Source organism: Ahaetulla prasina, chromosome 3 (assembly GCF_028640845.1).
Source record: "Ahaetulla prasina isolate Xishuangbanna chromosome 3, ASM2864084v1, whole genome shotgun sequence".
In the NCBI taxonomy this organism is placed as follows: Eukaryota; Metazoa; Chordata; class Lepidosauria; order Squamata; family Colubridae; genus Ahaetulla; species Ahaetulla prasina.
In genome coordinates this window covers 123593600-123611675 of record NC_080541.1, presented here as the reverse complement: position 1 = coordinate 123611675, position 18076 = coordinate 123593600, and the positions used below count along the sequence as shown (strand labels likewise).

General features: G+C 42.7%; 1 protein-coding gene across 4 annotated transcripts in view; it reads right to left on the bottom strand.

Annotated features, from left to right (window-relative positions):
• Nucleotides 1–1430: 1430 nt before the first annotated feature.
• RASAL2 (RAS protein activator like 2) overlaps nt 1431–18076 on the bottom strand; it is a 157308-nt gene continuing 140662 nt past the window's right edge. For 3 of the 4 annotated variants that reach the window (XM_058175413.1, XM_058175412.1, XM_058175415.1), the window contains 4 exons: nt 10920–11054; nt 9735–9937; nt 9201–9288; nt 1431–6298 (listed from right to left, as the gene is read on the bottom strand). In XM_058175413.1, coding sequence (XP_058031396.1) covers nt 6134–6298; nt 9201–9288; nt 9735–9937; nt 10920–11054 — 591 coding nt within the window. In that variant the 3' untranslated portion in view covers nt 1431–6133. The remainder of the gene's footprint in view (nt 6299–9200; nt 9289–9734; nt 9938–10919; nt 11055–18076) is intronic. The other variant, XM_058175414.1, reaches the window with a different exon arrangement.

Genomic DNA, 18076 nt, shown 5'->3' with positions numbered 1-18076 from the left:
AGATGTGATTCTGGAAGGACTTCCTGTGATATGGCTGGTAACTGACATGGCCAGAGAGAATGTCTCTCTCTGGACTGTCATTTGTTTCAACTCACTAACAGAAGAAGAAGGTTTTCCTTTCATTTATCTGACTCTCCTGAGTTAGTGAGAGCCCTAGAATCATCCTTGAAGATCCTCTGATACAGCAATGGTCTGCAAGTAGTTTCAGAAGCTGGGCTTTGAAGCAGAGGGTGAGTTGAAGCTGAGGGCAGAGGGTTGTAATCACTTCATTGTTGGATAAAACAGCAGTTTTGGAATTTATTCTTTAGACAGACAATAAGTCATGCCTTTCATTTATTAATTTATGAGATTATTATCTTTATTAGCTAAAAGAAACTCTCTTTAGTCACAGCCTTTTTGAAGTTCTGTGTCATTTTTAAGACTTCTTTATTGTTAAAGGACAAGGGAAAGGGTTGCTGGCCACAAGCTAAAAGAAGGACCTGTGAAGTATCTTTTCTTCTTAAGTTTGATAGAGAAGTGTAAGGATAGACAGTTGTGGTTTTATTACTCTACTTTTGAAATAATCTGTAGCTCTGGATTGTTTTGTTGTGGGGTGTTGAAAGTCCCCAATTTTTATGAACTCTGGCTAGAAAAAACCCGCAAATAAATAAAAAATAAAAATAACTTTTTGAGCACTAGAGGGAGCCATGAAGATGCTTAAACCGGAGCTTGAGTCTTTTGTTGCGAAATCTTTCATGTCTTTACAGAGAATAACTTACTTTGTAAATCAAATTGGTATTAAATATAAAAAAGCAAGAGATGCAATTAGGTGTTGAAAATTATCAAATCACTCACTTCCGGTGAAAAAATGGCCAACTGAATACATGCTCAGGAAGGGATCTCTGAAGGGTTTTTCCCTGGGCTGTACCTCTTCAACTCCCTAACTGAAGGGAATAAGTCTAAGAACCTCAAGATCCTTCGATACAGCTGAAATCTGCAAGTAACTTCAGGAGCTGCGCTTCAGAGCAACTGCCTGCTAAAACTTGGGGGGTGGAGGGGCTACAGAAAAAGATTTTATTCTATGAAGATAAGCTGGAGGAAGTAACTTAAATTTAATGACTTAATTAGTTTGGATGTATTTTTGTAAGTTTGAAATATGTATTGAAAAAAGGATTTAAGGTAGTTTTGTATGTATAAAATGAGTTTGTAAATGCATATCTTCTGTCTTTTTATGTAATGCTGTACAAAGTTTGTAAAATACTGTTGATTAAATCTGAAAATAAGCAAAAAATCCATTCCATGAGGATAAACTTGAGGGAGAGATTTGAATTCAATGAACTAATTGGAGTTAATTGGATTTATATTGGTGTGATATATATAACTGAATGAAAGCTCTAATGTAGTATAGTGTTTTGGGTTTAAAATAAAGGGTTCCCCCCCTTTACATATAATACTTGAGTATTTTTTAAAGTTAGTAAAATATCAATACTAGAAAAAGTGTTTTCTGCCTTTCGGGTTACTGCTTTTTGAAATAATATAGAGTATTCTCTTAATATGAATTATGATAAAGATTAATGAGTTAACAGAAGCATATATTATTCCCCACAGCAAAGAGAAGCATAGATGGTCAAATCAATTATTTTATGCAAAGAAGAGAATATAGCTAACCTTTTGAAATTGCTTCCAGATTTTGTGCTTGCAATAAAAAAAGTGAAACTTTTATTTTGTTTCTGCTAATTAGACAGGTTTATTGTTGTACAAATGGCTTGTACATACTGTTGTGTAAAAGTAAAAAGTTGCAGTTGTAATATTATCTTCTACTGTGCTAAAGAGAATCGGAAGTTGGTGCCTTTTTCTTTCCTTTGACCTTTTTATACCATATATTTTTTCTTGCCCCTCTCCCCCTTCCTAGTTTTTCCTTACTTTTTTGACTTTTTCTTTGTATTTTATACTTTGATATACCAATAAAAAAGTTTCAAAAGAAGCTATAGTAAATTTTCTACAAGCTGTTTACAATAAAAGTTTGTTAACAGAGGGTTTTGGAATTTTAATCTCATCTCATTTTCATTATTAATGATAATCTTTATTATTTTTATATATTATTCTTATCACTTTTATTTTTTCTATTAACTATTTTGTTATCGATACAGTATATAGATGGCAGACTAACAATATGTAAATAGATTCAGTAGTTGAGTAATTTAAAGATTTTTTTTGGTCTGTTTTGTAAGGGGTGGGAGATTAATGTATTATATTAATGAACATTCAAGTAGGGAGGATGTTATGTGTATATGTGTTAATTTTTAAAGACACTTTTTTATGTCTTGTTTGTTGCTTTTTTTTAATTGTTTTTCAATATTTTGTGTTTTTTATTTGAAACTTTTCCTGAATAAGCCAAATATAATTTCCAAAAAAAAAGATAAAAAGATTTAATACTATCTCTGGATTCCTAGCTTTAATGTCAGAAAAGGGATTTTGTTTTCACTGAACTATTTGACTATTCCACTTATGCCGTTATGGGTGAGAATTTAACGGGGGACTTTTAGACACTCTCTTTACAGGTCTTAGTGACTATAATGTGAGACCAATCTTGAATAGAGATAGGCATTCCTCCTCATCCTGGATGTGAAAATTATAATTGTTTTGGCACAACAAGGCACTGGGCCATGCAAACAAGGGAAGCCCCATCCGCAGGATGCAGGCAGCACACAAAACCACGCCCCCTCTGGTCCATGGAATAACCATTCTCCACGGAACTGGTCCCTGGTGTCCAAAGATTGGGGGGGGGGCAACTCTTAAGAGAACTGCCTATATGGCAGTAGGATCTCATTAACTTTCTTATTAATAAGAAACACTGCAAGTACTCCTGAAATCATACAGAATATGATAGGGACTATTGTCCTCTCTTGGTGAATATTGTAGATGTAGGAAAAGTTGCTTTGGATGCAGCCCTACTTTTCTCCACCATGTTAGGATTCTGCCTTATTAAGAAAGAAAACAATCCTCTACCCTTCTCTGCTTTCTGGGTTTTTTTTTTTTTTGCTCATTCCTTTCTGGAAGAGGGCAGAAGGATTCATGCCATGGGTAGCTCAGATTCAGAGGATCCTGATGGCAAAAAATGCGTTCTGAATGGGTCAAGCAAGCAATCAGCCTGGTAAGCAACCAAGCACCTGAGGCTGATCCAGCCAGCAGTCTCCAAAGCAGCTGCTCCTGCAGTCAGAGGACCAGGAGCCAGTCTTTGAGCAGTTGCATGTTACAGTGAACAGACCAAAAGCACTTCACGTGTCTTGTCAACCAACCAAGCTCTTCCCATCCTTCAGTAGTTCCCACAGGGTACTGGCATAGCAGCCACCATTGGCTGAGCTTCCCTTGTTGGATAGAACTGGCCGGTTTGGATTTCATGTGTCCAGAGATTTGAACCTCTGGCATCCTGAAACTGCACACTTGAATGCCTAGAGCAGGGTCAGGAAGTTTGTTCTGGAAAGGGCCAGCTCTCACCCCTCCTCCACCTCTGTGGGTGTGTCTGGCAGATCTTCAGTCCAAGGAGCGTGGTAGCAATTGGACAGTGCCAGCTTGCCAACAAGGAGGCTGTCACTAACACTGCTCACTAGCACCCTAAACTTCAGTCCTGCCCTATGCACCAGAAGCTTGGCCCTATTAATTTACTTTCAGGCTGAATGAACAGCCATGTTTAGATCCATGGTCCACTTTTCGCAACGCCTGGCCTTTGAAGTCTTCTGTCCACTTGGGACTCTTGTTGCATGCTTTCAGTTTGCCGATTAAATGAGAACACTAATCCCTTGAATGCCATGCTACTGGGGAAGGTTATGTATGCATTTTCCTGCTTGCCACCCTCTGGAGCATCACAAAAAGATTCTTTATTTCAGGACTGTCCTCTTCTGACCACAAGTAAAGAGTTTGTCTTCTGTCTTTATCAAGAAGAAGAGTGAAATACTAGCCATTGAGAGGAAAACAATTGGCTTTAAGGGTGGTTTATGGTTTGTTGTGCAAGAAAAGAGTAATGTAGTTGCGGATGAGGAGAGAAACAGCTGAACAGTGGTGTCAAACCTGACTCTACTCCATAGTTGCCTGCACCTGCTTTTGCTTGCAGTGTGCCATACAGTGATAGGAAGGGGGTGGTGAATTCCTAAGGGGGAGGGAAGTCTACAGAATGCAAGAGTGCTTTCTGTTGCCAGCAAGACATTATCCACCAAGGACAAGTTATGAAGATTATGTGAACATCAAAAACACTCTTTCCCAAAACAAAAGAACTGAACTCAATTGATAAACTATGAACTGCAGGTAGCCTGGAGGGGAAAATGTGTTTTTTACCTACACAGGTAAATTTGTAGGAAAATCCCAGAACTGACTTTGTCTCTGCTATACCTAGGTGGAGTTTTCAATAAAGCTAGACTCTTGTTAATTATAAAGAGCCAAGAGTTTCTTTTGTTGAATGTGCCAAATGGGATGGTTAAGTCACTTTTCACAGTAGTGCCTACCTGGATCCCACCAGGAGGCCAAAGACCCAAGATGTGGGCAACAAGCAAAGAATTGGAGAAGAAGAACCTGGAGGAGCCTCTGGCTCAAGAAGCCTCAGCAGTGCTGCAGGGGCGCAGCTGGTGTGCATGCGTCCCAAACTGAGGACTGAGAAGCCGAAGCCTCTTTAAATGGCCAAATGGGATGACTGACAAGTGGCTTGGTGAAGGGCTGTATGTCAGACAGGGATTAACATTTTTCATTTCCTTCTGTTAAGTGAGCTTACTTTTGTTCTGTAAGGACATAATTTCTGTACAGTTACTTTTTCTGTATTAAAGGAATAGCTAGATACTTGTGTGAACTGTTCAGGACAAGCTTACAGCCCTTTTTAAAACCATCACAAAGGAATTTAACAGTGAGAAAGGAAGTGGAACTTCCAATTTTGCTCTGCGGAAGAAGAGAAGAATCCTGATTGAAAAAGAGAGTAAATTGTTTCTCCATGTAAAATGGTTGCCTGCCATACCAAATAGGTACCCAGGTTAATATGGGAATGGAGAGCCAAATCACCAAGAAGAAAGTGTGGGCTGTGAGAAGGAATGGATAGGGTTCACTCTGCACTGCAAGATGTCAACAGGTGCCAACATAATTACAAATGCAGGAGACAAAGAAAACAGCCCTCGATAAGAAATGTGTACACTGTCATTCCTGACAGCTAGGAAATGCCAGGGAGATAATGGATGAGTTGCGTGATGCAATTGTCCTGCCCCACCAGGGTGAAATGTTTTCGGTAAAGACTCTTGAAGAGTATTCCTGTCTCACCTGCTATCAAATGTCAGTCTCATTGTTGGAATGGAAGGTAGGGGGAGGTAGTGCATTTCAGATAAAACTCCTTGTTCTTGGTCTATGTAAACAGCTGACTAATAACATTTAAATTTAAAAATAATCTAAATTGTAAAAAAAAGATGTTTATAGGAGGAATTTGAGAAAACAAACAAAACAACACAAAAACCTAAATAGCAGCAAACGGGTCAGCAATATGTCTATCATTCCCCCAAATAACATATTTTTAATGAAATCTTCAAAACCTGTTTACCTTTTAAAACTTTTCATTAGATTTTTACATATTTCTTGTTTTTTAAACCTTTGATTTAAAAAAAAAATCAGTATCTGTTTTTCAATTCATTTTTTAAACTTTTTTGACCCCTGACTTACATTAAACAGTCTTTTCTGTGCTCACCTAGTGCGGAAACTATTGATACCTGCTCTGCCCTATGTACCATGACATGTTGCTGCCATGGTCGAGATTTAATGTAGAGAGGCAAGTTGAAAAACTAGCAAATTGAAATATGGAAATGTAATTACCAGCTGCAATGTTGAAAGGAAGCCCAAGCAGGTTGATAGTACAGGTATATGGCTGTGGCAGGCAGTCCAGTTTTCCCTGAAATTTTCTGCTTTTAAGCAGGGATTTTGAAGATTTTGGAGAACACCAAGGGAGTTGGTCAACCAGGCTTGGAGTGGGCAAGGGAAATGAAAGATATCAATTCATTTGGTGGGAAAACTTGTAGTTAGCAGCTGCTGTTCCTAAATTCCCCATTTTCTGGGATGGAAAGGATTAACTAGGCTTGGAGTGGGCAAGGGAAATGAAAGATGGCAATTAGTTTGGTGGGACAACTTGAAATTAGCAGCTGCTGTTCCTAAATTCCCCATTCTCTGTGATGGAAAGCCTGGGGGGATTAGTAGGAGAGACGCTGCTCCGGGCCTGCATGCCATAGTGTTCCTTCACTTGAGTTAGGGCACTCATCAATCTTGTATTGGCTGAATCCAAGGAGAGGATCCTTTTCTCCTGCAAGAACAACAGAAAACAAAACCAAATGAGATCACATTTGTCTATGTTCACCACAACCAACAGGACTTCACTGGATTTGAAACAGTGAAGGTAAAATCAATGTCTTATTACTTCTTCCAAGAGTTTTTCCTAGCCCATCAGCCAAATACAACAGGCTTGCCTCTTCCAGCTCTCCAGAATCTCTTCTGTGGAAGTTGCCATTTATACATGTACACATAGATCACACAGAAATATTGAGGCAGAACCCAGAAGACAACAGAAATTTAAGGATTGGCTCTTATACAAATGAAAACAGGAAACGGTGGTAGACTGATAAAAGGGCAGAATATTCCAGAGTTTGGGTGTATACAGATCTGGGATCTCTAAAGACACCAACCTGAAGACAACTTGAGAGAACTAACTGACAAATATCATGGCCATCAGATTCCACTAGTGTGAGGATGCAGATAGAGAAGCATATATGGCCATTATATCTTGGCACAGTATGAGAATATTCAATAATCTCAGTACTGGTTTGGGTTTCCCAGAAGACTGTCATAAAATCAGTGAAGGAGTAAGGTGTTTATTACCCATTTTCCCACAGTGGACATAGTCGGGAACAATGTGAAATGTGGTAGTCAGAAGGAGTTTTGTCACTAACAGCTACAAAGAAAATTTAGGCATGCATCTGAAAAGGATAACATCTCACAGGTATAAATGTGCTTGCGGAATGTGTTTGTGAAAATGGGCAACTGTACATTCATGACAGCAGATTGATACTATAATTAAAATTGCCTATAGTCAACTCATTTTTTATGAAGTAAGTCGTGTTTTGTCTGACTAGATCTCACTCCCCATCTCTGCACAAAACAATCAGTTCCTTCTCAGAAATAATTATCCCATAATGTCATAAAATAAATATTTTTACAATTACAAAATATAAATTTATTCTTATGGATTATGAAATTCACAAACAATGAAATTCAGAGAGCAGCTGGAAACTGGAACCCATAAGGCTAGGGTTGGGGAAATCTAAGAGCATGGGGGCAGGCCAGGCAGTATTCATCTAGAGATCTAATTGAACCTGCCCTTTCCTTTTTAACAAGTGTAATTTAACACAGAGATGATGTCACTTGCCATTACAAATGGATGTATAGCCCAAAGTACAGCTCTGTTAATTAAATGGGGGGGGCGGCAAGCAGTAGTGATATACAGGCTACCATACCTGCAATAGGCAAAAAAAAAAAAAGAAAGAAAGAAAAAGAAAAAGAAAGAAAAAAAGACTTAAAAGAAAAAAAGATTTGCTGGTTGAGTGGATGGAAAGAGGGCATTCGAAGCACAGGGTGAGAAATCAATCTCTATGCAGTTCCTGATTCCACAAAGTTTCTCTGTAGGATAGAATAGAATGAATGAGCTGGAAGGGACCTTGGAGGTCTTCTAGTCCAGCCTCCTGCTTAAGCAAGAGAACCTATACCATTTCAGATAGGTGACTGTCTATCACATCTGGATGTCTTCTTAAAAACATCCAGTGATGGAGCGCCCATAATTTCTGGAGGCAAGCTGTTCCACTGGTTAATTGTCCTCACTGTTAGGAACTTTCTCCTTAATTCCAGGGTGTTTCTCTCTTTGATTAATTTCCAACCATTGGTTCTCGTCCTGCCCTCTGGTGCTTTGGAGAATAATTTGATCCCCTCTTCTTTGTGGCAGCTCCTCAAATACTGGGATTTTTGTCTGGGGTTTTTGTTTTTCACTCTCGTATTGAAATAGACTATTACAAAGCTTTCAGCCAGATTCTACACCGCTCTGAATGAATCAAACAGCTTGAAGATAACCCATGTGGGCCTAGTTCTCAGCAACCATATGGAACATCATTCATAAATAACTAAGGAACAGAAATTATGCTTCCATCAATTCAGTGAGCTGGGGAACTTTGCTTTCAATTTAGCCACCGTCTTTATTTAATCTCCAGCAGTTCATATTGTAAATCCTGTGGCATTATTCCATACTCATAATCAGCTTTTTAAATAAAATCTTCAGAATTTTTTTCTTCTCTTGATAAAATTGGGCTGAAAGGGAAAAAAACCTGCTCCTGAATAACTCACTAGGAGAACATTTATATTCATCATAGAACACTAAGCAAGCACTTATAAATATGAATTATAACCAAAGTAATATAAGTATAAAGATGGAATGCCCTGGAGTGAGATAGTTTGGTATAAGAATTAAGGCACCAGACTAGAAACTGGGCGTCTATGAATTCTAGTCCCACTTTAGGCACAAAGCTGGGTGACTTCAGACAGTCCCTCTCTCTCATCCCTACGAAGCAAGCAATGGCAAACTACTTCTGAAATCTTGCCAAGAAAACAGGGAGCTATTCAGATAGTCATCAGGAATCAACATTGACTTGAAGGAACAGTAATAACAACAACAAATCCACAGAAAATTTACAAAAGCAGTTAGAGCATTTTCTAGCGCTTTCATCTTGGTATATTTAGGAAAATGTGACTAACGCTAACCCTAATATCAATCAGTGTTAAAGTAGGAGATGTTTCTATAGGCAAAGTGTGCAGGTAAGAGTAGCATAAAAAAAAACCATCATTTTTTGTGTGTGTTTTAAGTCCTATTTTGTCCTGTTTTGTTTTATTTTACAATACGTGCAACTAAAAGCTATAATTCAAAGCATTAGACACTGGACAGAATTTTGCAACAGTGGCTTTCAGCACATGAAGCTTTGAGTATCTGGTGATAGACACTTTGAACCATTATGTTCTGGGCTAAGAGAAAAGCCATCTTGAACCATAAAAATGCTGCCTCTGAAAACATGACTCAGAGCCTTAATTTCAGAATAAAGAACAACAAAAAGAAAGGGAATGGTAAAGGGGTAATAACAATACAGGTATGTAAAAGCATCGTTCCTTACCTGTGCCTCGATAATTTTCTGCTTAGCATCAATGGTCGCTTGCATTTCTGCATGGTCTTTTTTTAGCTCCTCTTCCACAGCCATTAATCTACAAGTAAGGAAAGAAAGCATTTGGAAGGTAATCTTTCTAGAGCATCACAAAAGAAAACAAGACAAAACATTGGCATAGTAAAGATGCTAAAGATGAAAAGATTGCCATCTGCTGTTTTATTTCTTGAGCAAGCATTTCAGTGAATAAGCTCCAAATTGTTTGAGTGGGTGCTACAAGGAAATTGGGATGCCTACATCAGCCCAAATATCATTATCTACATGAATTGGGATTTCAATTTCCAGAATTCCCAGTTTATATGTCTAAAATCACCTGACCTAAATTGCACTGCAGTGAAACTGAATATAAACTACATAGACTTTGAACTCAGGTTCATGTGGTCCAGTCTAACAATATCAAATAACAGTATGAATTTGGACTAAGAGCAACCCACTGTTGGAAATAGAGAGGATTGTCTTTCTATCTTCAGCCCCTCCCTCCCTAACCTGCTAATGATGCTCTTCATCTGGCTATCCTTCTCCTCCTGCTGCTTTCGCAGCCGCTCCTTGCTGTCTTCCATCATTGATCTGTGCTCTAAAATGAGTTTCTGCATTTGTTGTTCCTGCACAAGGAGACGCTGCTCATACTCCTCCAACCGTCGACTTGATGCCTTCAGGCGATCCTTGAGCTTGACAATCTCTTGCTGATACTGAAGACGGAAGGAAGGGAGATAAAAAAGTTTCAGTATTTATTAATTCATGAGCCAGTTTCCCGGGCTCAAGACAGCATAAGAGAAATAAAAGAAAGTCATTACTAGAAGCTTTGAATTCTTTCATTTCTTCTGAAATAAGAAGCATCAACAAAAACAAACAATTGAAGCCAGTACTACAAGAAAGAAACAATTGAAAGCCCTAAATAAATTATTTAAACATAATTTCATTTCAGAAACATGTAACTTTTATTTTGAAAAAAAAAAACTTTTTTCCAAAAAAAAGAAAGAAAGAAAGAAACATGTAACTTTTTTCATATATGGAACTGGTATTTCAAACAGGTCCTACACTGATATAGGAATATTACTAGCTTACCCTAAGCATGTTGGACTCAAGTTGTGAAGGACTTTATTAATATGTGAAAACACTGAACTGAATCTAGAAACATACTGGCAATCATGTCCCGTATGAAGAACTGTGTTCAGACAGCTTCACTCATTGTCACTAGACTATGTAGCCTCTTTTCTTAGCTGGAGCTTGACTTGACTTCCAAGAACAATACAGCAGGAAATCTTGAAGAATGTGACGGCATGGATTAGTTTTTTAGTAGCCTGAGTATCCAAGAACGGGTCCAGCAAGAAAAGCAAGAGAAGCAGCCACAAAGTATACTGCTCTTACAAGAGCTTGAATTAAAAATACTCTTTTACAAACAAGGAAACTGAATCCCAAAGAATAGGAAAATTATTTCAATGGTTTTGAAAGTAGCCATCTTAAAGATTCCTGATTTACCTGGACACAACTTCTACCCCCCAATTATCTGACCTAGCTTCCAGACCCTGACAAAGGAAGAACAGCAACATCCAGATATTTGATAACTGAAAAAGAGAGCTGTGCAACTTTATACCGATGATCTCTGCACATTATCTTTTCCAGTGACTTCTTATAGATGTGGCTAGAAGCTAGAACCTAGATAACTGTTACCTTTTCTGTATGATTGGCTTCATCTGGGTTTTGCTCTGCCTCTTCCTCCACTTGCTCATACTGTCCATTGTTTAAGACCCAAGCAGCTGTCCTTTCCACAGGTGACATAGTGGCAGAATCTACAGGCGACTGCATCTGCAGGTAGAATGATATGGATCTCAAATGCATTTAAATTCCAGAATTGGTTTTCTAATATCTTTGTTTCTTCCAGGTATTGTCAATTTTCAAAACAACTCTGGCTGAGGCATTTTTTGTTTGTTTGTTTCTCAGTTGCCACACAGATGTGGGGAGGATAGGTTTGGAATGCTATTCTACTAGGTGCTAGACATAACACAGGCAGAGGCTGGTAGAGCCAGGTCATCTCAACAAGTGCTGAGCAAGAAAGAGGGGAGTGCCTGAAGAGACTGCAATTTACCCAGTTGGGCTATGTGATTTGTGACACTTGGGAGGAGGAAATCATTTATTCGTTTAATTATGCGGAACCACAGGAAATATTTAGAGTTGGCTTCACATTTGAATGAGCCAATATGATATACCCAATAAAGAGAATCTTTGAGAATAGTTCCAGTGTCAGAGTTCTGACTTGGTCAGGATCATTACTCGGAACCATGACATCAAGCCAACTCTATTAAACCAACACTCCTGGGTCCTGAGCCCCGGGAAGATGGGTAAGACTTAGGGAAAATGGTGGAGAGGGTGAAAGAGAGATGCTGGCTGGAGCCATTGGTGGAGACCCATGTGATCCAACCACCCCATAACTATTGGAGGCCGAGTTCACCTGCAGTAACCCGACTGATCAGTTGACCTCCTCAGCTCCTCCAGCTGCAAGACTGGAGGGGTGGCTGCAGCAAATCACTTGGTGTCCTGGACCATACCAATGGATTTACCCACCCACCCCAGGCCCTGACTGCTACACTGGCTATTGGGCACCTCTATCTCTGCTGGTGTACCCCCTCCAATTGGAGTCACCTTTGACAGAAACCCAGACAAGCTGGCTTTCTTCCTGAACTAGGCACTTGTTCACCTGGATCACTATGTCTTAGCCTACCCAACCGGGAGGGTGATGGTGAAGGCTGTAGCTCTAACCTAGACATGGAGGCCGCAGAATGGGTGGCAAGCCTCCATGATGAGGACGCACCACAATTGGGGAATGCTGGGGTTTTCCTGGAGGAACTATGGGCCAGATTCAAAGATGAGATGTGAGCCCAGCAGGTAGAGGCGGAGATAAAAGGCTTGAAGCAGAGGGGCCGGTCAGTGAAAGAGTATGTTCAGGAGTTCCGGAGGGTCACTGGGAAGCTAAGGTACTAGCCTGAATGACTGCTTGTCTACTACTTCAAAAAGGGCCTTGATAAGGAACGGCGCCGACGTATATCTACCGGGGCTCCCTGACCAGATCAACAAATGGTAATGGGCTGCTATGGTGCTAGATATTGAAGTTGAGGAGTTGCAGACCGAGAGGCAACACTGATGTAAGACCGAGAAGGAACCAGGAGAACTGGCCAGCTGGGAGGTGGGTAACCTCAACTTTTCCCACTGATCTGCTGGTGGAACCCACCCGGGCCCTCAGCCAGTGTTTCCAATGTGGTCAGCAGGGACACTGAGCTGCCAACTGCTTGGCGCCTGCCCCAAAACCGAAGGTGGAGGTGCCGGCAGCAACTAGTCTGGCTCACCAGGCCATGGAGGTCCCTCTGGCTCAACTGAGGAGGGTGGAACTCCGGCTGAAGGCGAGTCACCACCTGCACTCTATGACAGCGACAATGAGGTAGAAACCCACCCCTTCACTATTCCCATTAGGATTGTGGTGCCCAAGTCGGGAGTTCAGGGAAGGTTTGATGCCCTACTGGATTCAGGGTGCACTTGGTATTTAATGAGCCTGCCAACTGTATTGAAACTGGGAATCCGAGCAAAGCGGCTATCCAGGGCCTTGAGATTTGTGCAGGTCAATGGCTGATTAATCTGCCACCCACCTGACCAAATCAGTGAGGCTAGAAATGGGACAGTACTGGGAGATGATTTGGTTTGTAATAGTCCCAAAAATGACTGAAGCGGTGATCCTGGGACTGGCCTGGCTGGACAAGTGGAGCCCAACGATATGGTGGGAAGGGGAACCAGGAAGATGAGGCTAGGGAGAGGTCCTCTTCCTCCTCCACATGACCAGAACATGCTAACCCTCCAGCGAAATGCAGGTAGCCTGAATACTCAAGGGCAACATCAGAGCAACCACCAGGACCCAAATCATCCCCAGAGAGTTCCAGGATCTGGTGGAGGTGTTCAGTGAGAAGGAGTGCAACACATTTGCCCCACAGACTGTGTAATCGAAATCATACCAGGGGCGAAACTACTTAAGCCCAAAATGTATTCCATGATCCCTAGGAAGTTGAGGAGTTGCAGACCGAGAGGCAACACTGATGTAAGACCGAGAAGGAACCAGGAGAACTGGCCAGCTGGGAGGTGGGTAACATCAACTGTTCCCACTGATCTGTTGGTGGAACCCACCCGGGCCCTCAGCCAGTGTTTCCAATGTGGTCAGCAGGGACACTGCGCTGCCAACTGCTTGGCGCCTGCCCCAAAACCGAAGGTGGAGGTGCCGGCAGCAACTAGTCAGGCCATGGAGGTCCCTCTGGCTCAACTGAGGAGGGTGGAGCTCCGGCTGAAGGCGAGTCACCACCTGCACTCTATGACAGCGACAATGAGGTAGAAACCCACCCCTTCACTATTCCCATTAGGATTGTGGTGCCCAAGTCAGGAGTTCAGGGAAGGTTTGATGCCCTACTGGATTCAGGGTGCACTTGGTATTTAATGAGCCTGCCAACTGTATTGAAACTGGGAATCCGAGCAAAGCGGCTATCCAGGGCCTTGAGATTTGTGCAGGTCAATGGCTGATTAATCTGCCACCCACCTGACCAAATCAGTGAGACTAGAAATGGGACAGTACTGGGAGATGATTTGGTTTGTAATAGTCCCAAAAATGACTGAAGTGGTGATCCTGGGACTGGCCTGGCTGGACAAGTGGAGCCCAACGATATGGTGGGAAGGGGAACCAGGAAGATGAGGCTAGGGAGAGGTCCTCTTCCTCCTCCACATGACCAGAACATGCTAACCCTCCAGCGAAATGCAGGTAGCCTGAATACTCAAGGGCAACATCAGAGCAACCACCAGGACCCAAATCATCCCCAGAGAGTTCCAGGATCTGGTGGAGGTGTTCAGTGAGAAGGAGTGCAACACACTCGCCCCACAGACTGTGTAATCAAAATCATACCAGGGGCGAAACTACTTAAGCCCAAAATGTATTCCACGATCCCTAGGAAGTTGAGGGAGTATATTGACAAGAACCTAGCCGGAGGCTTCATCCAACCAGTGAAATCCCGAGTTGCAGGCTCGATTTAGTTTAAGAAAAAAAAGATGGGATGAAATTATGCGTGGACTTTAGAGGGATTAATGAGTATGTGTGGAAAACATGTACCCTCCAATTGGAGTCACCTTTGACAGAAACCCAGACAAGCTGGCTTTCTTCCTGAACTAGGCACTTGTTCACCTGGATCACTATGTCTTAGCCTACCCAACCGGGAGGGTGATGGTGAAGGCTGTAGCTCTAACCTAGACATGGAGGCCGCAGAATGGGTGGCAAGCCTCCATGATGAGGACGCACCACAATTGGGGAATGCTGGGGTTTTCCTGGAGGAACTATGGGCCAGATTCAAAGATGAGATGTGAGCCCAGCAGGTAGAGGCGGAGATAAAAGGCTTGAAGCAGAGGGGCTGGTCAGTGAAAGAGTCAGGAGTTCAGGGAAGGTTTGATGACCTACTGGATTCAGGGTGCACTTGGTATTTAATGAGCCTGCCAACTGTATTGAAACTGGGAATCCGAGCAAAGCGGCTATCCAGGGCCTTGAGATTTGTGCAGGTCAATGGCTGATTAATCTGCCACCCACCTGACCAAATCAGTGAGGCTAGAAATGGGACAGTACTGGGAGATGATTTGGTTTGTAATAGTCCCAAAAATGACTGAAGTGGTGATCCTGGGACTGGCCTGGCTGGACAAGTGGAGCCCAACGATATGGTGGGAAGGGGAACCAGGAAGATGAGGCTAGGGAGAGGTCCTCTTCCTCCTCCACATGACCAGAACATGCTAACCCTCCAGCGAAATGCAGGTAGCCTGAATACTCAAGGGCAACATCAGAGCAACCACCAGGACCCAAATCATCCCCAGAGAGTTCCAGGATCTGGTGGAGGTGTTCAGTGAGAAGGAGTGCAACACACTCGCCCCACAGACTGTGTAATCAAAATCATACCAGGGGCGAAACTACTTAAGCCCAAAATGTATTCCATGATCCCTAGGAAGTTGAGGGAGTATATTGACAAGAACCTAGCCGGAGGCTTCATCCAACCAGTGAAATCCCGAGTTGCAGGCTCGATTTAGTTTAAGAAAAAAAAGATGGGATGAAATTATGCGTGGACTTTAGAGGGATTAATGAGTATGTGGAAAACATGTACCCTCCAATTGGAGTCACCTTTGACAGAAACCCAGACAAGCTGGCTTTCTTCCTGAGCTAGGTACTTGTCTTAGCCTACCCAACTGGGAGGATGATGGTGAAGGCTGTAGCTCTAACCTAGACATGGAGGCCGCGGAATGGGTGGCAAACCTCCATGATGAGGACTCACCACAATTGGGGAATGCTGGGGTTTTCCTGGAGGAACTATGGGCCAGATTCAAAGATGAGATGTGAGCCCAACAGGTAGAGGCGGAGATAAAAGGCTTGAAGCAGAGGGGCCGGTCAGTGAAAGAGTCAGGAGTTCAGGGAAGGTTTGATGCCCTACTGGATTCAGGGTGCACTTGGTATTTAATGAGCCTGCCAACTGTATTGAAACTGGGAATCCGAGCAAAGCGGCTATCCAGGGCCTTGAGATTTGTGCAGGTCAATGGCTGATTAATCTGCCACCCACCTGACCAAATCAGTGAGACTAGAAATGGGACAGTACTGGGAGATGATTTGGTTTGTAATAGTCCCAAAAATGACTGAAGCGGTGATCCTGGGACTGGCCTGGCTGGACAAGTGGAGCCCAACGATATGGTGGGAAGGGGAACCAGGAAGATGAGGCTAGGGAGAGGTCCTCTTCCTCCTCCACATGACCAGAACATGCTAACCCTCCAGCGAAATGCAGGTAGCCTGAATACTCAAGGGCAACGTCAGAGCAACCACCAGGACCCAAATCATCCCCAGAGAGTTCCAGGATCTGGTGGAGGTGTTCAGTGAGAAGGAGTGCAACACATTTGCCCCACAGACTGTGTAATCGAAATCATACCAGGGGCGAAACTACTTAAGCCCAAAATGTATTCCATGATCCCTAGGAAGTTGAGGGAGTATATTGACAAGAACCTAGCCAGAGGCTTCATCCAACCAGTGAAATCCCGAGTTGCAGGCTCGATTTAGTTTAAGAAAAAAAAGATGGGATGAAATTATGCGTGGACTTTAGAGGGATTAATGAGTATGTGTGGAAAACATGTACCCCCTCCCTCTGATGAAAGACATGCTGGCACACCTGGCTAAGGGAAAGATATTCACCAAACTAGACTTGAAAGAGGCATATTATCAGGTCAGTATCACAGAGGGGGGATGAGTGGAAAATAGCATTCAACTGCCCACTTGGAAACTTCCAGTTCAGAGTGATGCTGTTTGGGCTCAGGGAGCCCCCACAATGTTTATGCAGCTGATTAATGTAGTGCTACATGAGCACCTAGATAAGGGGGTCCTAGTTTACTTGACATCCTGATCTTCACTAGGACGATGGAAGAACACATCAAGCTAGTCTGCCAGGTCCTTAAGAAACTACTCGCAGTGATGCTAAATTGTCCAAGTGCAAGTTCCACCACACCCACCTGGACTACCTGGTTTATCGAGTGTCAAGCAAGAGGGTGGAAATGGAAACTGCCAAAGTGAAAGCCATCTTGGAGTGCCAACCCCCTTATACCCAAAAGCAACTACAGAGCTTCCTGGGGTTTGTGAATTTCTATTGGCAGTTCATCCCTTTATTTTCAAAAGTAGCCCTGCCGATCACAGACCTATTGAAGACAGGAAGTATGGCAGCTAAGCCCCGACCAAGCCAGCCCCTCCAATGGACTATGCAATGCCAGGAGGCATTCAAAATACTGAAGTTGTTTATAAAAGAGCCGGTCCTAAAGCACCCCGACCCCGAGGAGCCTTTCGTTATCCAAGCCGATGCCAGTGATGTGCCATAGGGGCCATCCTTCTTCAGAAGAATGAGAGGGGGGGATTTATAGCTGTTCTGTCCCTCCCACCTCAGTCCGGGAAACATGTGAACTGACTCAACTAGCCAGCAATGTAGTCCACAAAAATCTGGAGGCCTTGCAAGCTCTCACCCAAACTGGGCACAGTACTACTGGTTCAACTTCACCTTAAAACATATCTCGGAGGGAAGAAACTTCCTGGGTGATGCTTTTTCGTGAATGCCCCAGTACAAGAGCAGCAGGAGGGAAGTGGTCAATGCAATCATCTCCCTCCCTCAGCAAGCAGCCCAAGTGACCATGAGGTGAAAAGTCAGAAAACAGTCAGACGAGCCCAGTAATGAGTTGACCCAGAAGCTCAAGGCTGAGCTACATTTTGACCCCTGGTTCAAAGACCACCAGCAACTCCTGACCACCAGGGACAGGTTAGCATGGAAGGGGACCAAACTGTATGTCCCAAGGAGTCTACAAGTGCAAGTTCTGCAGAGAAGCCACGATGCCAAAGAAGCTGGAAGCTTTGGGTTTTTGAAAACCCTACACCTCGCCAAGAGGCAGTTTTGGTGGCCAAGAATGTAAAAGGACATATAGAGTTATGTTAAAAGCTGTGTGACTTGTGTAACGATGAAGAAGAGGCCAGGTTGCTGCAACAAGTAGCTGAGCCGATGCAACCCTGGGAGGAAATTGTGATGGACTTCATAGTGGAACTCTCTGAGAGAGGAGGAAATACAATGACTTGGACAGTAATTGATCTAATTTCAAAACAGGCTCACTTTATAGCCTGTCCTGGACTACCCACAGCTCCCACAAACTTATGAAGCTGTTCCTGAAGCACATCTACCAGTTGCATGGATACCAAGGAGAATCATCTCAGATCAGGGGGTTCAATTTATGGCCAAATTTTGGAAGGAATTTGT